Genomic DNA, 19752 nt, shown 5'->3' with positions numbered 1-19752 from the left:
CATCAATATAGAAAAACAATTGGGCTTGGAAACTCCCTTTAAGACTCCTTAATGGTCACAGTAAAAGCCCATAAGGGCTGAACCTGGGGCAACAATCTTTGTACTGGGTCTATATTGTTGGCAACAAGTTACCTGGTCGGAGCAATTCACTAAAAAGTGGCAATAAGAAGCAAGGATCATAGATGTTGTGCAGATCTTGTATCGCCCGATCTTCATACAAGATGTTCTTCCCGGGCTACAATGGAAGAGAAACGTTATTTTTACAAGCTACAAGTTGTGATGAGAAAGCACAGGGCGGCCCAATACAGAAAGCTACGGGAGTAATGACAACATTTGGAACATTAAATATTTTAGAAATATTAAAATTTCTGTTGCTAAACAAACATGTTGTGCACTCCGAGCCTCTTATCTACAACCTAGCAGTAAGAAAATAATAGAGTGGAACAGCAGTAATTATTTTACTATCTTTTCTATACCTCTCACGTCATAGACTAATATGGAGAAAGTAACTGACTGAAAAGTGGGGAAGGAAATAGATTTCTTTAATAAGATATATGACAAAGTTTCTTATTTTCATTTGTACTATTTATTTGGGAAAAGTAGTTTAAAACTGAGGGGACATTTAAAGATCAGTGGGGGAATAGCAGTAATAAGCTGCAGTAGCCCGGCGAGTGCTGTAGCCTCTTTCGTACTTGACAAGCACAGCACCATGTTTGTATAGTGGCTGTGCTTGGTATTGCAGCTCAACCCCATTCACTTGAATAGGACTGAGTTGCAAACAGGCCATGTGATGAAATAACATGACATCAAAGGACTGTGAAGGGAAGTGACGCCCACCCAGGCTTCTTTGATCTGTGGGGTAATTGCAATACGAGACAAAATAGGATTAAGAATAAGTGGAGCTGGTGGAATATTTTTCCTAATTTTTTTTATTTTTTTTTGTACATTTTGGTGTTCCTTTAAGATGGGAATAAGCAGGGCTGTATGGCCGAGCTGAGTGAGCGCATTAATGAGGGATCGGGGTGATATTTGCCGGCTGCGAGCTCTCACAATACACGTATTTCAGCTTTCCTTGGAGCTTTTCATGGCGCTTCGCGTATTTTTAGTGAAGGTCGTTTTATTGAAATACATATTGATGTCACATGGTCATAACCTTAGTGACAGCTGCCATGTGTAGTCCTGTCTCGCTCAATCGCTTCCACCGCCGGTGACCTTTACTGGTGTGACGTGATGTAGGAGAAGCAGAGATTTATTGCATGGAGGTGCTCTTAAAGGGGACTTGGAGGAAAATTGCTTCCATTAACCAGGTAATTGTTAATGGGGTATTCCCATATTCTAAATTGAGCGCTAGGGTATGTCATAATTTTGGGGACCAGGTGCAGGGGCCTCACTGATCTTAAGGGGCTACAGTGTTAAATTAGCTGCGTCCCCTTTGCCGTTTCCCAGAATAGCGATGTTCCTAATCACTGGCAGACTATGGAACCGCAATACAGTGAATTTGATTGGTCATCCTCCATAGTTAGCAAGTAGCGGAATATCCTTTAGGCTGAGGCCCCACCATGCAAAAACGCAGGGTTTTTTTTGTTGTGGATTTTGATTCCATTTTTTGATCCAAAGACAGGTACCGTATATACTCGAGTATAAGCCGAATTTTTCAGCCCAGTTTTTGTGTTGAAAAAGCCCCCTCGGTTTATACTCGAGTCAGCAAAAAAATTTTTTTTTTTTTTTTTTTTTAGGAGAGGGGGGGGAGGGGGGGGGGGTCTATGACCAGCCACAATATCAATGTATAGAATCTCCCATAAAATAGTGCAAAAAGAAGATTTAAAAAAAAATAAAAAAATACAAGTTGTAAATCCCTCCTTTCCCTAGAATACATATAAAAGTAGAGAATGACTGTGACACACATACACATTAGGTATCCCTGTGTCCCCTATAGTCAGCCAGACTGAACTCCAAGTGGGGGAAAAAAACTCAGTCCTCAAGCTCAGGGAAGGGGCAGACAGACAACCAAAACACCCCCCCCCCCCCCCAGCAACTACTGCACCCAAAAACTCCGACCATTTTAATTTTTGAAATTTTCCAGTAGCTGCTGCATTTCCCCCCCTTCCTCGGCTTATACTCGAGTCAATAAGTTTACCCCGTTTTTTTGTGGTAAAATTAGGGGGGGTCGGCTTATATTCGGGTCGGCTTATACTCGAGTATATATGGTATGTCTACTAAGGAATGGGAAATCTATAGGAAGTTCTTATACTTTTCCATTCTGCTCAATCCACTCCTGGCTTTGGCTCAAAAAACCACAGAAAAATCTGCAATAAATAAAGATGCATATCTGCAACGTGGGGCCTTAGGCTAAAGCCCTACGTCCCAGAAATGCAGCTTTTTTGGTTGCAGATTTTCTTGCAATTTTTTTAGCCAAAGCCAAGAGTGGATTGAGCAGAAGGGAGAAGTATAAGAACTTCCCTTGAAGCCATTCTTGTCTTTGGATCGCAATAAAATCTGCAACAAAATAAAATAAAAAAAAAAAGCTGCGTTTCCGCAATGGATTTTGGACAATTAAATTAGGATAGGACATCAATCAAAGATCCAAAGGGTTCGACGCTCCAAAAAACGCAACAAAATCAGCACCAAAAGTAGCTGGGATCTCAGCCTTAAGGAGGTAGAAGGGGAGGCTCCTGCTGCAGCCAGTTATCTTACAGACTCAAGACAGTAAGTAGTAGAAGCGGGGATATAGCTGAGCTTCTATTCAAGTCCCACAAGACCCCTTGAACCCTTGGAGAATTTCTAGAAGACCCTTTGAGTCAGGAACATCATTTAATTTCCAGATTTTGCAATGCTTTGAACTAAAAAACGTGTAATACCGTTAATATTAATACCGTAATATTCTCTGTTATCAGCCACTAAGTTTGTATAGAGACCAATGACACGGCTGATTAACGGGATGACACTAAGTTTCCGGCTTCATCACAATAAATACGTTCTCAGTAATGAGGCCGATGTGACTGAAATAGCTCATTGTCCAGAGAACGCCTCGGCGCCCACAGAGCGCCAAGGAGATTCTGCGGTTATTCTGAATGGACTATTCTTACCTTGGGTCGATATATAGTTTGCACCAATTTACACCCAGCAGGTGCTTCACATCCCTGCGCCCACGCGGCTCAGCTTCATCAAAAAGCCCTGATCCTTGTGATGAGTTCTCGTATTTGCTAATAATGTGGCTTCCCGGCCGACTGATCTTGACCCACATAACGAGGACTGAATGGCGATTTTAAGAACATTATTTCCTAAGACTGACGTACGGTAAAGAAATATTGGTGAGGAACAGCAAGTCTGTGTGTATGTAAGGAGTCAGAGAGGAGCATTTTAAAGGGGTATTCCAATACGGAGAGAACAATGATCTTTCCTTACGATAGGTCGTCACTATTAGATCCGAAGGGTCCGACACCTGACGCCCCTTTATCAGCCGTTTCATGAGACAGCAACATTTGGACGTGTGCTGGGGTCTCTTCACTGCTTACCAAGCACAGCGCCCTACATTGTATAGTTTCTGTGCTTAGTATTGCAGCTTTGCCTTCATTCACTTGAATAGGACTGAGCGCTACATGGGCCATGTGATTAATGAACATTGGCCTGTGAACTGCTGCTTCAATCAGCTGATCTGTGGGGGTTCTTGGTGTTGAACCCCCACAGATCAGATATTAATAACCTATCCAAAGGATAGGAAGTCCGTATTTAAATCCCTACAGCTGAGTGGGTGCCGTAGTATAATGGCAGATGTCAGAAAAGGGGATAGAAGGAGACCCTCACCATGCTGCGGCACATAAGCATAGCCTTAGGTTGTGGCCCTAGCCATACATAAGAAGCTCCTTACCTCGGCGGTCAGCTTTCGGTGCAGTGGGAAGCTCAGAACAGTCTTCATCATCTTTTCTCTATCTAACAAGGTGAGAATTTCCTCCATGCTGGGCTGCTGCCACAGAGACTTTCCCAGGCTCTTGCGGGTCTTGTGATGCTCCACAGCCGCTGGGCCCCACAAGAGCAACCTACAGATAGAAAACGCGGTCCAGGGCATGTTAATATCCAATTCTGTCAAGCAATTTGCACATATAATGAGCAATCCTACCCACTGAGCTCAATGATAACTCTGTATGCAGAAAGTTACTCAGTGCTCCCCCTAGTGGCGGCACAAAGAACATTATTTTTTAATTCTATGACTGACTACACATCCCATTGCTTTACCTGAAATCTGTGAGACTCAGATTGTTCTGCTCATAAGCCCGCAGCAGAAACAGGATTTTCTGGTCTAGAATAAGATAATAGAATATGTGGTTAGGCTGCCGTCACCGCTGTACACATCTTGATATAGAGAAATATACAGGTACTATAATAAACACAATAACTATATTAACCCATTCACTCATGAACAGTAACATTAGGACTCCTGAACAGGTCACATCTGAACATTACCTGTAACACTGAGGGTCGCCCCATAGGCCCCAAGCATGGCGGCGAAATGGTTTCTGTCGCAAACAGAGGGACACTTGGCGATGATGCTTCTCAATAGGTCAACCAAGCTTTCTGCAAGGTAACGTACAGAATGGTATTATGGTATGCAATGTACCAGTAGAGGCTAGCATCACAGGTTATGTCTCTATACACACAACAGAAGTCTATGGAGATATACTGTACCCCTGTATACCCGATGGTACATAGAAGTCATACTTCGCTGAATCGGTATGGGGGCACCATAAGGTTCATGCTACTGAATTTAGAAGGAGTAGCTTTCATTCTAAACTATAAAAAGTGAACCCATTAGATGTTCCTATACAATGCCATAGCAATGACCTGGCAATCTCCAGCACACGGCGACATGACTCCACCTGGCAGAAGAATGGGCGCTCTAATATTCTGACTACAAAGGACGTAGTCCGGCCTTCAGATTGGCTGCTACAGGCCTCTTTTCCACAATCATCTGCTATTTTTACGGTCACTGTAGCACAGGTGCGAATTGGAGCAATGGATGCCATAAAGGTCTGGACAAAGGAATGACGCAGGCCTCGGATACGGGCTGCAGGGTGTGAGGAACGATCTATCACATAGAACAATGGAAGACACAGCATAAATGGATGAACCTCGAATGATGTTGCACGAGCTCTCCTCATCTCTGGAGCGAAGGAAACTTGGCAGAAACAGCGAATGTTGTGTCACCATCATATGGACGACCGGCAACTGCACTAAATCCTTGGTACAGGGGCCATCTGGATCATACCACTGCTCAATCCCAGCACGTAAAGCTTCCAGAAACGTGCAGTCCTTATAGCGATACCTAAAATAAATAATAGCACATAAAGCGCCCCCTGCTGGTTAGAAATCAAGAGTTAACAGGATAGATAATCCATACTTGTTAGAATAAAGAGGCCCTCCAGCGATCAGCTATAATCTGCGGAAGTATTTAATTGTCCTGCAGCGCCTCTACAGGGGGAATTAAGTATTACATAGTGTCCAATTAAATCAATGGGTTGCTTTGTGTAATGCAGGACAGGACAGGTCCTCCAGATATAGAGACACTCTTGGCAGTCACGGAACCCAATGGCTCTTAAAGGGTTGATAACCAGACAATCCCTTTAATATATCAGGAGTTGTCTCTGCAATTAAGCCTCTTAGGTGTAAGAGATTCTCTCCCTAAATAACATTTTACAATCAGCTGGCAGAAGTAAAATGAACCGAACTTACTTCAGGCCACTTTTTACAAAGCTGTTCCATTCGGTCGGGACGTCTTCCTTGACAAGAGGCTGCAAGAAATGATAAAATGTATTAGGTTTAGAAGAGTCAATTACTGAGCGGGTAGGGAGCGCTAGACTCACAGGCTTTCTCTATGTGTGGGTGGGGGAAGCAGGACTCACAGGCTTTCTCTATGTGTGGGTGGGACGAGCAGGACTCACAGGCTTTCTCTATGTGTGGTGGGACGAGCAGGACTCACAGGCTTTCTCTATGTGTGGTGGGACGAGCAGGACTCACAGGCTTTCTCTATGTGTGGGTGGGACGAGCAGGACTCATAGGCTTTCTCTATGTGTGGTGGGGAGAGCAGGACTCACAGGCTTTATGTGTGGGTGGGACAAGCAGGACTCACAGGCTTTCTCTGTGTGGGTGGGACGAGCAGGACTCACAGGATTTATGTGTGGGTGGGACAAGCAAGACTCTCAGGCTTTCTCTGTATGGGTGGGACAAGCAGGACTCTCAGGCTTTGTCTATGTGTGGGTGGGACAAGCAGGACTCTCAGGCTTTATGTGTGGGTGGGACGAGCAGGACTCACAGGCTTTCTCTATGTGTGGGTGGGACAAGCAGGACTCTCAGGCTTTCTCTATGTGTGGGTGGGACAAGCAGGACTCACAGGCTTTCTCTATGTGTGGGTGGGACAAGCAGGACTCACAGGCTTTCTCTATGTGTGGGTGGGACAAGCAGGACTCACAGGCTTTCTCTATGCTTTCAGTATACAACAACTGGTCACCAGGTGTTGGACCCCCACTGATCTGATATCTATGACCTATCGTGATGATAGTTCATTAATATCTTCAGTCTCAGAAAACACCTTTAACCAAAATGTCAGAAAGAGGGAGCCGTCACCACTGCTGATATGTCTGCTGAAGTACAGATGGATACCTCAAGATACTAAACCTGAAATTGTTTTTCTACATCCTGTTCCTCTGTTGTAACTCCTGGAAATTTATAAACAAATTGGCAACTGTGTATTATCATTGTCCTCGTCCACCAGGCGTGTTCCCTGCCTCGTATGGCGCTGTCAGGACAGTTCACCTAAAACCTACCCCCTCTCACACAGTTCTATAACTTAAGTCATGAAATATTATGAATTAAAACAAAAATTGGCACGGCGGTTTATCCTGGCACACGCCGAGGAAACTCAATATACCACAGATTTTGATTTTCCTACCATGAGATCCTTAAGACGAGAAAGCAGCGCTCTCTCCTCTTCCGGTGCAGCTTCCTCCAGTTCTTTATTGGTGCCATATGTGGTAGTCAGACACTTCATACATGCTGCCAGGAGAGACCTCTGCCAAGAACAGCCCTTCACCCCAGCACAGTCTGCAGCTTGTGATACACAGTCAGCTAGAGCCCATCTGCAAGATGTTAATTGATTAAGAGAATTAGGACAGCCGAGAAGATTCAAGACCCAAAACTAACACTTAAAGGGGCACTTGTTTAAAGGGATCCCATCATTGGATACCCCTTTTTTTTCTCCCTAACACGTAGGAATAGCCTTAAGAAAGGCTATTCTTCTCCTACGTTTAGTTGTCTTCTCCGTGCCGCCATTCAGTAGAAATCCCGATTTTCTTCAGTATGCAAAGGAGTTCTCTTGCAGCACTGGGGGCGGGCCCCAGCGCTCAAAAAGCACTGGGGGCGTCCCCAATGCTGCGAGAGAACTCTCCAGCGACGCCTCCGTCTTCTTCAGGAACGGCCTTCTCTTCGCGTCGTCTTCCGTCCTGGGTTTCAATCTTCTAGGCCTCGGGCAGAGCCGACTGCGCATGCCCGAGCCACAAGAAAATGGCCACTTACACCTGCATGCGCAGTCGGCTCTACCCGAGGCCTAGAAGATTGAAACCCAGGACGGAAGAAAGCACAGGGAGAGGCCGTTCCAAAAGAAGATGGAGGCAGTGCTGGAGAGTTCTCTTGCAGCATTGGGAATGCCCCCAGTGCTGTTTGAGCACTGGGGACCGCCCCCAGTGCTGCAAGAGAATTCATTTGCATATCGAAGAAAACCCTGATTTCTACTGAACGGCGGCGCGGAGAAGACATCTAAAAGTAGGAGAAGAATAGCCTGCCTTAAGGCAATTCCTACATGTTAGGGAGAAAAAAAAGGGGTATCCAATAATAGGATCCCTTTAATATCTACATCTCTTAAAGGGGTGGTGCCCTATTGCAGCGCTCCAATCTGCAACAAAACCTGTTTCTCACTCTTGAGGACCCATCATGTCCATATATTACAAACAGGTGCCCATTGATTTAATCAAAAACTACAGTGTGCAATGCTTATTTCCTCCTGTGGAGGAGCTGCAGGGAAATCTCATACTTATTGAGTGCTGAGGATCACTGGGGTTTCCAGCACTGAGACACTCTATGGTCCGACTATCACCATTAGATCCTTCTCACAAAGAAGACGGCCCATAGTCTTTGGCGCTTCTGGCTGATGTCAAGGACTGATTGGTCCCCAGTTGCCCGTTGTGTAGTGACGTATAGACGCTAGTGTCGCAACATAACATGATGTCAGCCAGCAGCGCCAAAGATAGCAGGGATTTATGTTGTAGAGGTGATTAATGCTGTTTTTATGTTTGCTCACCTCCTCTGGCCCTCTGCTGCTTATACTCTGGAGTGTGAAGAGACCCCACAAAATAAAATTGCAGTTTATACTGTTCAGTGCCCGGAGACAGCGGGGTCAGCCGATCGGTGCAGGGTCCAAGCCTCAGACCCCCACAGATCTGATACTGATGAGCTATCCTATAGAGGTCATCAGTATCAACAATGCATTCGAGGTGAGACCAGTTATTATGGTTTGTCGCCATACTTGATGACACGGAAGTCCATGGCACTGAAGCCTCTTGTTTAGGCCTCTCCTTGTTGTTCACGTCTGCCTTGTTATTACCACTTTCTAAAATCCCAAAGTTTTGTGAAACTTTGCAAAATAAGCAAATTAGTAAGAAATCGGGGGTAGAAACATTTCTGTTCCTCATGTTCCCTATATAATTTGGGATCTCCAGGCCTCTAGCTTACTGCGGGTCAATCTCGATCGCTCGCTCTGTCATTAATGACTATTTAACACAAATAACATTTATTTTCATGCAAACTCATGTACAGGTTTTCATCAAGCGCAACAATCAGGAGCCAACAGGGCTGCCAGCAGGGAGGGAACAGACGGTGCCCGCAGCTGCCACTTTAGCACCGCACCGACAACAGGCTGACTAATCTGTGGAAACCTGAGCAATTCTCCCGTATAACATGTCACTGTGAGCAGGACCCGTTATACGGACACTGGGGTGACAATGGGGGGGATTTGCTGCATTCAGTAACCCTTTGTTTAACCTGGAAAAAGTTACCTTTTTGAGTTTGTTAAAGTTTTAAAAAGTCAAAAACCTGCATGACAACATGGCTGCCGCTAGATCAACCACTTTTGACTGTCGCCCGGCATTAGTTTTAACTAAACTTCCGTAAAATTGTATATGGTTAGCTTTAAGAGGAGCGATGAAGCATTATTAGCATTATTATAAAAGTACATCCCAATCCCCTGTTCATTACTTTTGCGGAGGGCTGCAGGAGAGGTCAGAACTCTGGTCTTGTCTGTCCTGAAGCGACTCCAATTGTGGGTCACATGACCGACCCCATTCTAAGGAATGGAGCTGATGCACAAGTCTGTGATGTCAGACTTGGAATGGCTTCAGGAGAGACCGAGGATCCAAAGTTCCAACCTCCCCAACAGCCCTCCACAAAAAGAGTGAATGGGGCTGTGGATGGTCAGGGTGTACATTAGTAAAAAAGCATAACCAGTGCAGGGAATGCACTCATAAGCTTTATTACTCCCTCGATTACCCCTTTAATAACATTTATCCCATAGAGAAGAAGTGTCTGATCTCTAGGAGTCCAACCATTGGGACCCTCAGCTGTTAGGAGAGCAGGAACCGCAAGAACATCAGTGTGTGCCATGTGAATGAAGTGGTGGTGCATGTACGGCCAATTGAATTCTATGACATCATTAGGATAACAATCTCTGACAGTACCATAGAATGGAACGGTTCCCCAAAAAAAGCAAAGCAAAGCTCCATTCACATGTTGCCCTCAGGGGAAGTTGTGATTCTCTGTTCTCCAGAGCACTGGGTGGTCACAGCTGTTGGACCATCAGCGGTCAGAGACTATCAGAGCTACTGGTGCAGATGCGCAGCCAGTTTTGGCCTTCAGCACCTACCTGCTCACTACTCTGCTGACAGTATGCAACTCTATAGGGTTAATTCTTTTAACCCCGGACACTTACTTTTCATTAGAAGATGGTAGCGCCAGGACCTCAGGTAGTCCATCAATCACTTTCCTTAGCTCATTCTTTTTGGCCACGGTGACCAGTTTGGAAAGCACAGCGATGTGTTCCGATGTTTGCTCAGAGGTTTCGGTGCTCAGCGCCACCTTCACAAGCTTGTCCCAGAAGGCTTCCTTCAATACGTGAAGAACAGCGGAGGACACTAAAAGCAAACAGACCAGGATATTAACATCTGTATTCCCTTTATAGGGAGAAACCTTACGGCTCTATACGAGTAGTCAGATTTCTGAACTGTGATCACACTTCCATACTATGAGCACACACCTTATGAGGTTAGAGCGTGAACGATGCAAAAAAGGAAGTTAAGCCATATGTTTGCTTAGATAATGTTCACACTGGTGTCACAACCTTTGCAATCCCAGCCGTGAGGTGCACATAACAATCCATATAATTTCCCTTTATTGAGCTGCATCGCTGGCTGGGCCCATCCCCTATTGTGAATGGTGGATCCAGATCGATGTTTTACCTGTCATTGTAATCTTCCCCGTGACGATTGCAGAGAAGTGATCTCTACAGAACAGGAAATGTCAAAAGCACATCCAGAATAACTTACCTTTAGTGAGCTGCGTCAACTGGTACTGCCCCGTGGTCTTCAGATAAGTATTGATGAATGTCAAGCAAGTCTCCATTTTCTTTCTCAGGACCTTCACTCTACCAGGAAGGAGACACCAAAGCTCGAACTGCAGCCTGTGCGTTCTGCTGTGCTCAACCAAGAGACTGGCGACAGCCAGAGAGGATTTGTTCATCTGATCAAGACAGTGTGTAAGAGTAGCAACCTCAACCACATGTGCCAATGCGGGTTCTCTCTGCAGAGCATCAATGAGGACCATCTCTAGGTCAGTCCCGGCTGAGGTTGACAACAAATGGCCAATTCCTCTCGCATGCTCCACAGAGAAGGTCAGATCCTCCTGGCATTGCTTCCTTTGCTGACTATCATTGAGGAGTTGCACCAAAATTGTGCCATAGTTGGTTAACGTGTGATCAGAGGAGTCGTCATTGGGCTCCAGAAGAAACTCTACAGGAAGCTTCAAGAGGGCTAGTGTGATATCATTGAGCTGTAAGGTGTCCATATAAGAATGGAGGCACTGCAATGCTTCTAGAGCATGGGACATCTTAGCCGAGGGCTTTTTGGGCGTTTCAAGAGCCTTAAGGACACTACCAGCAATGGCATCAAAGTACTTGGCCACCAGATGGAGGTTGTTGGATTGCTGTAGCAGGGGAGCACTGGACCTCAGCAACTGGATTAACCCTTGGTTAAGGTGAGACGATAGTAGTTTAACGGAGACAGGATTTAGGTTGTGCATGGGGGTGGCCAAAAACCAGCTCTCCAAAAGAGGATGTTTGAAGGTGACGGACAGCAAGGTGTCCAAGATCTAAAGGCAATAATAAAGAGATTAAGTGAACATGACCTTCTATATATAAAGCTACGTCAAACAGAGGGTTAAAGAATTAGATTTCTGGAATAAGTCATCATGAATAACCTACATGAATTACACCAGTCATTACCGAATTTCCAGAGGACTCCGCCACACTTGCGTCGCTTTCAACAAATAGATAAGATTCTGTCTTCTGTTCTTTTTTCTGATATTTTCTCTCATATTCGCACAGGAGGCGGCTCAGAAGGTTGAGGAAGAGGTCGACCAGACCAGCTCCAGTAGCTTTCTTATGCTGGGGAAGAGGGGAAATGACATGATAAATGGAGCTTATACAAAAGGTATATAGGAAACAAGCCTATCTCCAATACGGGAAACCTGATAGGCAAATCGGTCTAGGAACAGTGTAGAACTGCACAGGATGGATGCTGGGTAATGGCTGCTTTTGGGTTACAGCTCCAATAGGAATTGCAACCTGGGGGTTTCACAGGCAGCCTTTGCACAGATCAGCTGTACGGAGCCACTTCCAACATCCATACTATACACTGCACAAAACTGGAAGCAGATTACTCCGGCCCCTGCACAGTACCCGGGTGCTGGTATCGTAGCTCAGCGACCATTGATTTCAATAGTAAGGGTGTTAGGAATAGAAAGGCCATAAATAAAAATGTATATCCAGAAATTCGGAGTTTCCTCCTTCCTCATAGTGGAGAGCACTCCAAAATGCGTCAGTCGAGCGTTTTCAATATGGGGGATTTTTTCCTCATTTTTTTCTCCTTGTTTCATGTCATTTTAATTTTGTCATGGATAATTTATGAAAAGTTATGTTTTATCGGATGACACGTTTTGCTGGATCTCAAAACTTCTCGAGCAACACGTCCACTCAGAACTCTCCTCCTATCTCTCGTCCAACCTGCTCTTTGACAGACTTCAGTCAGGCTTCAGACCCCGGCACTCCACTGAAACTGCCCTAACAAAAGTCACTAACGACCTGCTAACCGCCAAAGCCGAGCGCCATTACTCTGTCCTCCTCCTCCTCGACCTCTCCTCTGTCTTTGACACAGTTGACCACTCCCTCCTGTTAGAAATTCTCTCATCCCTTGGTATCTCAGACCTGGCCCATTCCTGGATCTCCTCATACCTCTCTGACCGTACATTCAGCGTCTCCCACTCGCACACCACCTCCTCACCTCGCCCTCTATCTGTAGGTGTCCCCCAAGGCTCCGTCCTAGGACCCCTCCTGTTCTCCATCTACACCCTTGGCCTGGGCCAACTCATAGAATCTCATGGCTTTCAGTACCATTGCTATGCCGACGACACCCAAATATATATCTCTGGACCAGACATGACCTCCCTGCTGGCCAGAGTTCCAGATTGTTTAGCGGCCGTAGCCTCCTTCCTCTCCTCCCGCTTTCTCAAACTCAACATGGAGAAAACAGAGTTTATCATCTTCAGCCCATCCTGTATGGCCCCTCCACCTGACCCATCTATCAAAGTTAATGGAACCCCACTTACCCCTGTCCCACGGGCCTGATGCCTTGGGGTTACCCTGGACTCTGACCTATCCTTCAAACCACATATTCAAACCCTCAACACCTCTTGTCACCTCCAGCTCAAGAACATCCACCGAATCCGCTCCTTCCTCACCCCAGAAACTACCAAGATGCTCGCCCAGGCCCTCATAATCTCCTGCTTAGACTACTGCAACACCCTTCTGCATGGACTCCCGGCAAACACCCTCGCCCCCCTCCAGTCCACCTTAAACTGCGCTGCTCGCTTAATCCACCTCACCCCTCGATCTTCATCGGCTGCTCCCCTCTGCCAGTCCCTCCACTGGCTACCTATAGCCCAGCGAATTGAGTTCAAGCTACTAACGCTAACATACAAAGCCATCCACAACCTGTCCCCTCCATATATCTCTGACCTCATCTCCTGCTACCTGCCCACACGTAACCTCAGATCCTCCAATGACCTCCTACTCCGCTCTGCCCTCATCCGCTCCTCACACAACCGTCTCCAAGATTTCTCCCGTGCATCCCCCATACTCTGGAACTCCTTACCAAGACACATAAGACTGATCCCCACAATCACAGGATTCAAGAAGGCCCTGAAGACTCATCTATTCAGGAAGGCCTACAACCCCCAATAACACTATCACCGCACCGCCATCTGTACAGTCTCCCCCTCTCCTTCTGTCTCTACCCCCATTCCCCCATAGATTGTAAGCCCTCGCGGGCAGGGCCCTCTACCCCACTGTGCCAGCCGATCACTGTTAGTATGATATGTACCTGTATATTTTGTGAATTGTATGTAACCCCCAAATGTAAAGCACCATGGAATTAATGGTGCTATATAAATAAATAAACAATAATAATAATAATAATCTCGCTCTATTTCTGGATATACATTTTTGCCCCAGCCGAAGCGGTTGTGAATCCATGCAGAGCCGTTCTGAATTGACAGGAGCGGACTACTAACAAGCACAACCTGGATAGTCTGTAATTGGGCTGTGTGTTCATTTTTTCCCTTTTCACACGATTTTTTTTTGGACCATAAATAAAAATCCCTGTCCATTAAAGATTTGAAATACATCAGCCATCTTAATATACCATAATAAATAACATAAATACATAGAAGTGAAGACAATGGGGAGGGGGTCCTCACGCTATAGCAAGGTGACAGGTGATGTTGGGGCACGTTGAAGTCCCACTTCGAACCAGTTTGTTCACAGAGGAGATATGTTGCCGTGTGACATTTATGGCAGTACATGCATGCACAGCCAAACCCAGCATGTGTGTGTACAAAGAGGTTGAGAGGAATAGCTGTCAGTCAATAGCTATTAAAGGGATTCTACCACTAAACCAACATTTTTTTCTATTTACCACGACGGAATAGCCTTAAGGAAGGCTATTCATCTCCTACCTTGGTCAGTCGCCTCTGGCTCTCCATTCCGTAGAAATACCGTTTTTTACCAGTATGCAAATGAGTTCTCTCGCATCCATGGGGGCGGGCCCCAGTGCTCAAACGGCAATGGGGGCGTCCCCATTGTTGCCAGAGAACTGTCTCCAGCGATACCTCCATCTTCAGCTGCAACCGCCTCTTCTGTCTTCCGTCTGGGTCAAACTGCGACGCCTGTGCAGTTGACTCTGCCCGTGAGACACCAGCAGAGCTGAGTGCGCATGCCAGCCGGTGGCCATTTTTGGGAGGCCGCTCCTGTATTGAACTACAAAAAATGGCCGCTGGCCGGCATGTCCAGTCAGCTCTACTGGTGTCTCACTGGTAGAGCCGACTGCGCAGGCATCGGAGTTGACCCAGACGGAAGACAACAAGAGAAGGGGAGGATGCAGCTGAAGATGGAGGCATCGCAGGAGACAGTTCTCTGGCAGCAATGGGGACGCCCCCATTGCTGTTTAAGCGCTGGGGCCCGCCCCCATTGCTGCGAGAGAGCTCTTTTGCATACTGGTAAAAAACAGTATTTCTACGGAACAGCGGGCCGGAGGTGACTGAGCAAGGTAGTAGACGAATAGCCTTTCTTAAGGTTATTCCGACATGGTAAATAGAATAAAAATGTTGGTTTAGTGGTAGAATCCCTTTAAAGGTGAACGGTCACCTCAATATATAAAGTAGACGGCAATATGGTACCTTGCTGAAGTTGTCTACTGTAGTCTTCAGGCATAACAGTGTATGCTTTACTGCCAGAGGAAACTCGTCTTGGGGTATCCTTGATATGGAGTCCTTCAGGCTCTCCTGGGAGTCTTCTCCTGTATCGCTGCTCACAAACACCTCCTTTAAGAGGGCATGATACGAAGAGTCCTCCTCCTGCTCGGAGACTTCCAGGCCGTCCTTACTCTTCGTGAACTAGAGAAACAAGTAACAGTCACTGCGGTCAATCTCACACTGAGAACAATATAAAGACTTATTAAATGGTATAAAAAGGTCACAATATATTGGCAGTCCCAGAACCCCACATAGAAAGACACGAAGGTTTGGCGGGACCTCCAAACACAAAGCACCAAGCCGTGTCCACTTACCAGAGACTTTTTAGCTGATGAGGGAAACCACAAGCTGTAATAGTTATGAAAGGTCTGAAGATGAAAGTAAATCGAGGAACTGGTATCCAAAGACTGTAACTCTTCATCATAAGACTGGAGAGCCAGGCAGAAGGCCAGAGGGTCCCGCTGGGCATGGAGCACGTCCGTCAGTATGGAGGTCAGGTACTGGATCACAGGCTCCGCTGAACAAGAAAATAGCAAAAATGGGAAAAAAACGATATAACAGAGTAACCAGTGCAGAATACAGAACATTAAATAGTTCCAGGATATTACTAGAACCCAAGCATGGGCAATGAGGACATAACTCACCATCTCCGGTCTCCGCAGACGTCAGCAGCTTATTTCTGGCTTCAAGAGCCACGGTGACCATGGCACTGAAAGGAAACGTCTGGAGGATCATTTCTTCATCTAGTGCAAAGCCAACTTCTTCATCCAGACCTTCACTGCTCTCAACAATCACATCCACCATATCCATAACATCTGGGGGAGACAAAGGAAAAAAAGAAGAATTCCTCCATTACCGACCAGTCCTTAAAGGGGAGTCACAGTCCACACCAGTACATGGTTAATGTTCAGCCCCTCTACCATACACATCCTGTGACCCACAGTATATGACTAGACTACAATGAAGTATATGAAGACTAGGAAAATACAGACCATCAATGTGTGAGATGGGAAGGCTGACCGAGTCTGAATCCGGCTTCCCCGAGTTCATCTGCAGCATGCCGGCCTCCTGTACATAGTCAGTGACTTTATCAGTGAATGGGTAAGGGTTAGAGATCACCTTGACTAACGCCTGTGCAAGGAGAGAGGAAGAGTGAAATGACCCAGGTATAATCCATTCATTACAATTTAAAGCTAGAAAAAGCCATGTTCATCCTAAGTCACAATATGTTTTACTCTCCAGAGCTGCAAGCACAATTCTGCCGGTTATCAAAAGAAACAGGCCTTACATCTTAGCGGAGCTCCTATAATGCAATGCTACTAGCTGCATAGCATTATGGGAGAACAAGTTTCGCCAACAACAGATTACCATACAGCAGGGGTGCTCACACTTGTATAGGGGTTGAGCTACTTATAAATTCACCAAGTCAAAATGATCTACTGTGTGGGTGGGGCCTGCTGTGTGGGCGGGGCCCACAAGTCTAACAAGACTGGGCAGGGCCTGTTCTGATGCAGGCGTTCTGATTGGCTCAGAGCTCACATGGCACTGTCCAGGCACCCAGCACAGAGCTGACACCACTGCCAGTAATGCTGGTGCCCGCAGCACAAAACCCCCCAGCCTGGAAGGCTCCTGCCCACGGCCACCTGGAGAGCGCGTCATCCCCCAGAGCTTCTGCTGCTTCTGTCCCATGTGTCTCGGCGGCAGGGCATGACGTGCTCCCCGCTCTCCAGTCTGACACGGAAACTGGGCGGGGCTACGGACCAGGCCCCGCCCACACAGCAGACCGCACCTGCAATGAACGCTTCTGGCTGCGTCACGCGATCGACCCATACTCCCTTCGCGATCGACGTATTGGGCACCCCTGCCATGCAGCATCTAGACCTGAGTTTTACTGGTTGCAGAACTGTAAATTCGGTTGTGAAAGAAAATCTAACATGTACAGAAAAATTCAAACTCAGTACAAGATATTTGCAGGTTTTCTCAATATTTTATGATGAGTAGAGTCTAACTTTTAATTTATAAAACTTATGACATACAGCACCTTGTCAGGCATCGTGAACAGTGGATGCAGGGTGCCGAGACAGACAATGATCACTAAAGCAAAGGTGCAAAAGCAGTCCCCTGAGTGCAATGACTATTGGATTTGCAAAGATTTTCTCAGATACCAGTCATGTGCAGAGTATATGGATCCACAGAAAACATACAAGTCCATATACCACAAACACACGCACGCACCCAGAGATCACGACATGGGACATGGGCCTGTGAGATGTCTAAAGTTTAATAAAAATAACAAGTACTCGAAATACAGACAAAACTATAAAACATTGTTTAGCCTCAGTCTCCGCTCTTACCTGTTCTAAAAAGTGGATGACCCCCTCCTGCGAGCTCTCCTGCACTTTATCCAGTCTCCTTAGCCACATTTCCAGCTCAGTCCAGGTATGCTCAAACACACCGCTATCACGGAGAATCTAGAAAGAATCAGACAGGTGAACTAAATGCCTGGAATCATCAATTTATAACCAGTTCATGCACAAATAAGTTGCATTTTATTGCAATTTACACCACGGATGGTAACAAGCTATCCAATGTATGGCAGGATCACAGGGATTATTTTATCATAGACCTATGTAGCCAGGGGTGAACCATTTGTTTCTGCCGCCTGAGGCAGACGTCAGAAAGCTGCCCCCCCCCCACCGGAGGAGGGGGCGGGGCCGAGCTGAATGGGTGGGCGGAGCCACATGGAGGGGGTGGGGCCGAGCGGAGCGAGCATCTTAACAGGCAGAGAGCAGGCAGGGAGAGGACCTGCTCTCTGCCTGAGCGTGAGGGGCGGTCGCTGGAGCAGCACTGCTCCAGTGGCCTCCCCAATCCACCGCTCAGTGATGGTGACCCTAAACCAGTCCAGGACAGCTTGTCCTGGACTGGCTTAGCTCAGCAAAAATGCCGCCCTCCCTGGGGCCCTGGCATAGCGCCGCCTGAAGCGGTCGCTTCAGGTCGCCTTATGGGAGGTGCAGCGCTGTGTGTAGCATACTGCTAACAAGTCCGATCAATGTGGAACATGTGGCTGTGACAAGAGTAAAGCAAAATCCCACTTCATTTTTGCTCAGCTATTTGTGGCTCCACTGATCCAGAGTATGGGAGCGCCTGTCCCTGATGTTTGCATGGGATTTCCGGATGGGTGCGGGCCTCAGAAGTCAGATCTGGTTGTATGGTATGTCTAAGAAATCCATCATCGGAGACTTTTTGATCTAATTTGCACATAAAATTGCAACTTTTTGCATTTTTACTCCACTCAAATTCCGTGGCTGAGAAAGAGAGTCATCTGTACACCAAATAAATCAAATGTGCAAACATTGTAGCAGTCTCACTACAGTACGGAGAGACGTAGAAAGTGGAGAGAGAAGTGTTAGACTTATACAGTATGTGCACCAAAAGTGTATCCCCTCCTAATAATACGGGTCTATGGACGGGCACTGTGAGCAGAGGGAGGGGGCGTTCCTCCCCGCTCACACTGTACAGTGCGAGAGGTACTGCTGTGAAGAAGGATGTGCCTAACTGACTGTCAGGAACGCCCTTCTGACTGTAAAGAGCTATGGTACCAGGACCGAAAGCTCTTTACCCAGGGCACAGATCGAGAAAGCAGACAGTGCGTTGAATTCAGTGCACTGTTAGCTTTCCAGCAGTATATAGAACTGCCTGTGCCCCAAACCATGAAAGGTCCTCTTTAAACATTTCCCTTATGATAAATCGCCCCCCCCATTGTGCAGTGGTAAAGATCAGCAATAACATAATAGGACGGATCACCTTAATAACCAGCAGTTTGGTCGATGACTTGAGCTGCGCCTTGTTACACGTCGCAAACATTTTCAGGAGCAGGTAAAATACAGACTTCTCTCCTCCAACATCTGTCACATCCTGCAAAAAGTGAATATAAGGTGAATATGTGGCTAAAGGATAGATACAGTCCTAGCTGATAGTGGCTCAGATATATTAGTCTATTAGGAAAGGGAATGATAGGAGACAAACCTGCATCTTAAACCAAGAGAACTTGCTGGCGGGAAGCTCTAGAGCCACCTGAAGGATCTGATGCTGGAGCACCGGGGGCACCTCCTTCCGGATACCGCTCTCATCCACAATGCCTAGGGTACGAGACAAGTGTGATACGTCAATGTCTGCACGTCATGACCTACAGGGTGTCGGGGCACGTCGGGCATCGTAGTTTTGCATCAGCTTGAGTGTAACATGTTGGAGAGCACTGGTTTATAAGGTAACGTGCAGAAAATATTATAGTGAAGCTTGGAAGGGTTAAAGGCGTTCCATCCCATCAATTTCTGATCAGTGGGAATTCATAGCCAGGTATGCATGGTAACGCTAAACAAGTTACACTAAAATAAGATATTTATATTTAGGGTTCTTAGCCTTTACTTGCTATCACGTTACAATATACCTAGAAAAGTTAATTTAAAAGACTAAGGCGACTTTGTTTTATGTACACAGCTACATTTCAGAGCCGTGTGTCTCCATAATTACAGACTACAAAACATACCATGCATGTAGTCTAAGGCTAGGTTC

General features: G+C 46.4%; 1 protein-coding gene across 1 annotated transcript in view; it reads right to left on the bottom strand.

Moving 5' to 3' along the window:
• Nucleotides 1-19752, bottom strand: part of URB1 (URB1 ribosome biogenesis factor) — a 50933-nt gene that overhangs the window by 9551 nt on the left and 21630 nt on the right. Inside the window, exons 14-30 of the mRNA XM_075263517.1 lie at nt 19207-19319; nt 18985-19095; nt 17535-17651; nt 16173-16311; nt 15825-15995; nt 15495-15697; nt 15106-15321; nt 11597-11758; nt 10644-11463; nt 10031-10232; nt 6944-7130; nt 5728-5786; nt 5127-5320; nt 4462-4572; nt 4234-4297; nt 3869-4037; nt 133-235 (exon numbers count right to left, since the gene is read on the bottom strand). Of these exons, the coding sequence (XP_075119618.1) occupies nt 133-235; nt 3869-4037; nt 4234-4297; nt 4462-4572; nt 5127-5320; nt 5728-5786; nt 6944-7130; nt 10031-10232; nt 10644-11463; nt 11597-11758; nt 15106-15321; nt 15495-15697; nt 15825-15995; nt 16173-16311; nt 17535-17651; nt 18985-19095; nt 19207-19319 (3141 nt within the window). The remainder of the gene's footprint in view (nt 1-132; nt 236-3868; nt 4038-4233; nt 4298-4461; nt 4573-5126; nt 5321-5727; nt 5787-6943; nt 7131-10030; nt 10233-10643; nt 11464-11596; nt 11759-15105; nt 15322-15494; nt 15698-15824; nt 15996-16172; nt 16312-17534; nt 17652-18984; nt 19096-19206; nt 19320-19752) is intronic.

This window comes from Leptodactylus fuscus, chromosome 2 (genome assembly GCF_031893055.1).
Source record: "Leptodactylus fuscus isolate aLepFus1 chromosome 2, aLepFus1.hap2, whole genome shotgun sequence".
Lineage (NCBI taxonomy): Eukaryota > Metazoa > Chordata > Amphibia > Anura > Leptodactylidae > Leptodactylus > Leptodactylus fuscus.
This window is presented reverse-complemented; position numbering and strand designations above follow the sequence as displayed.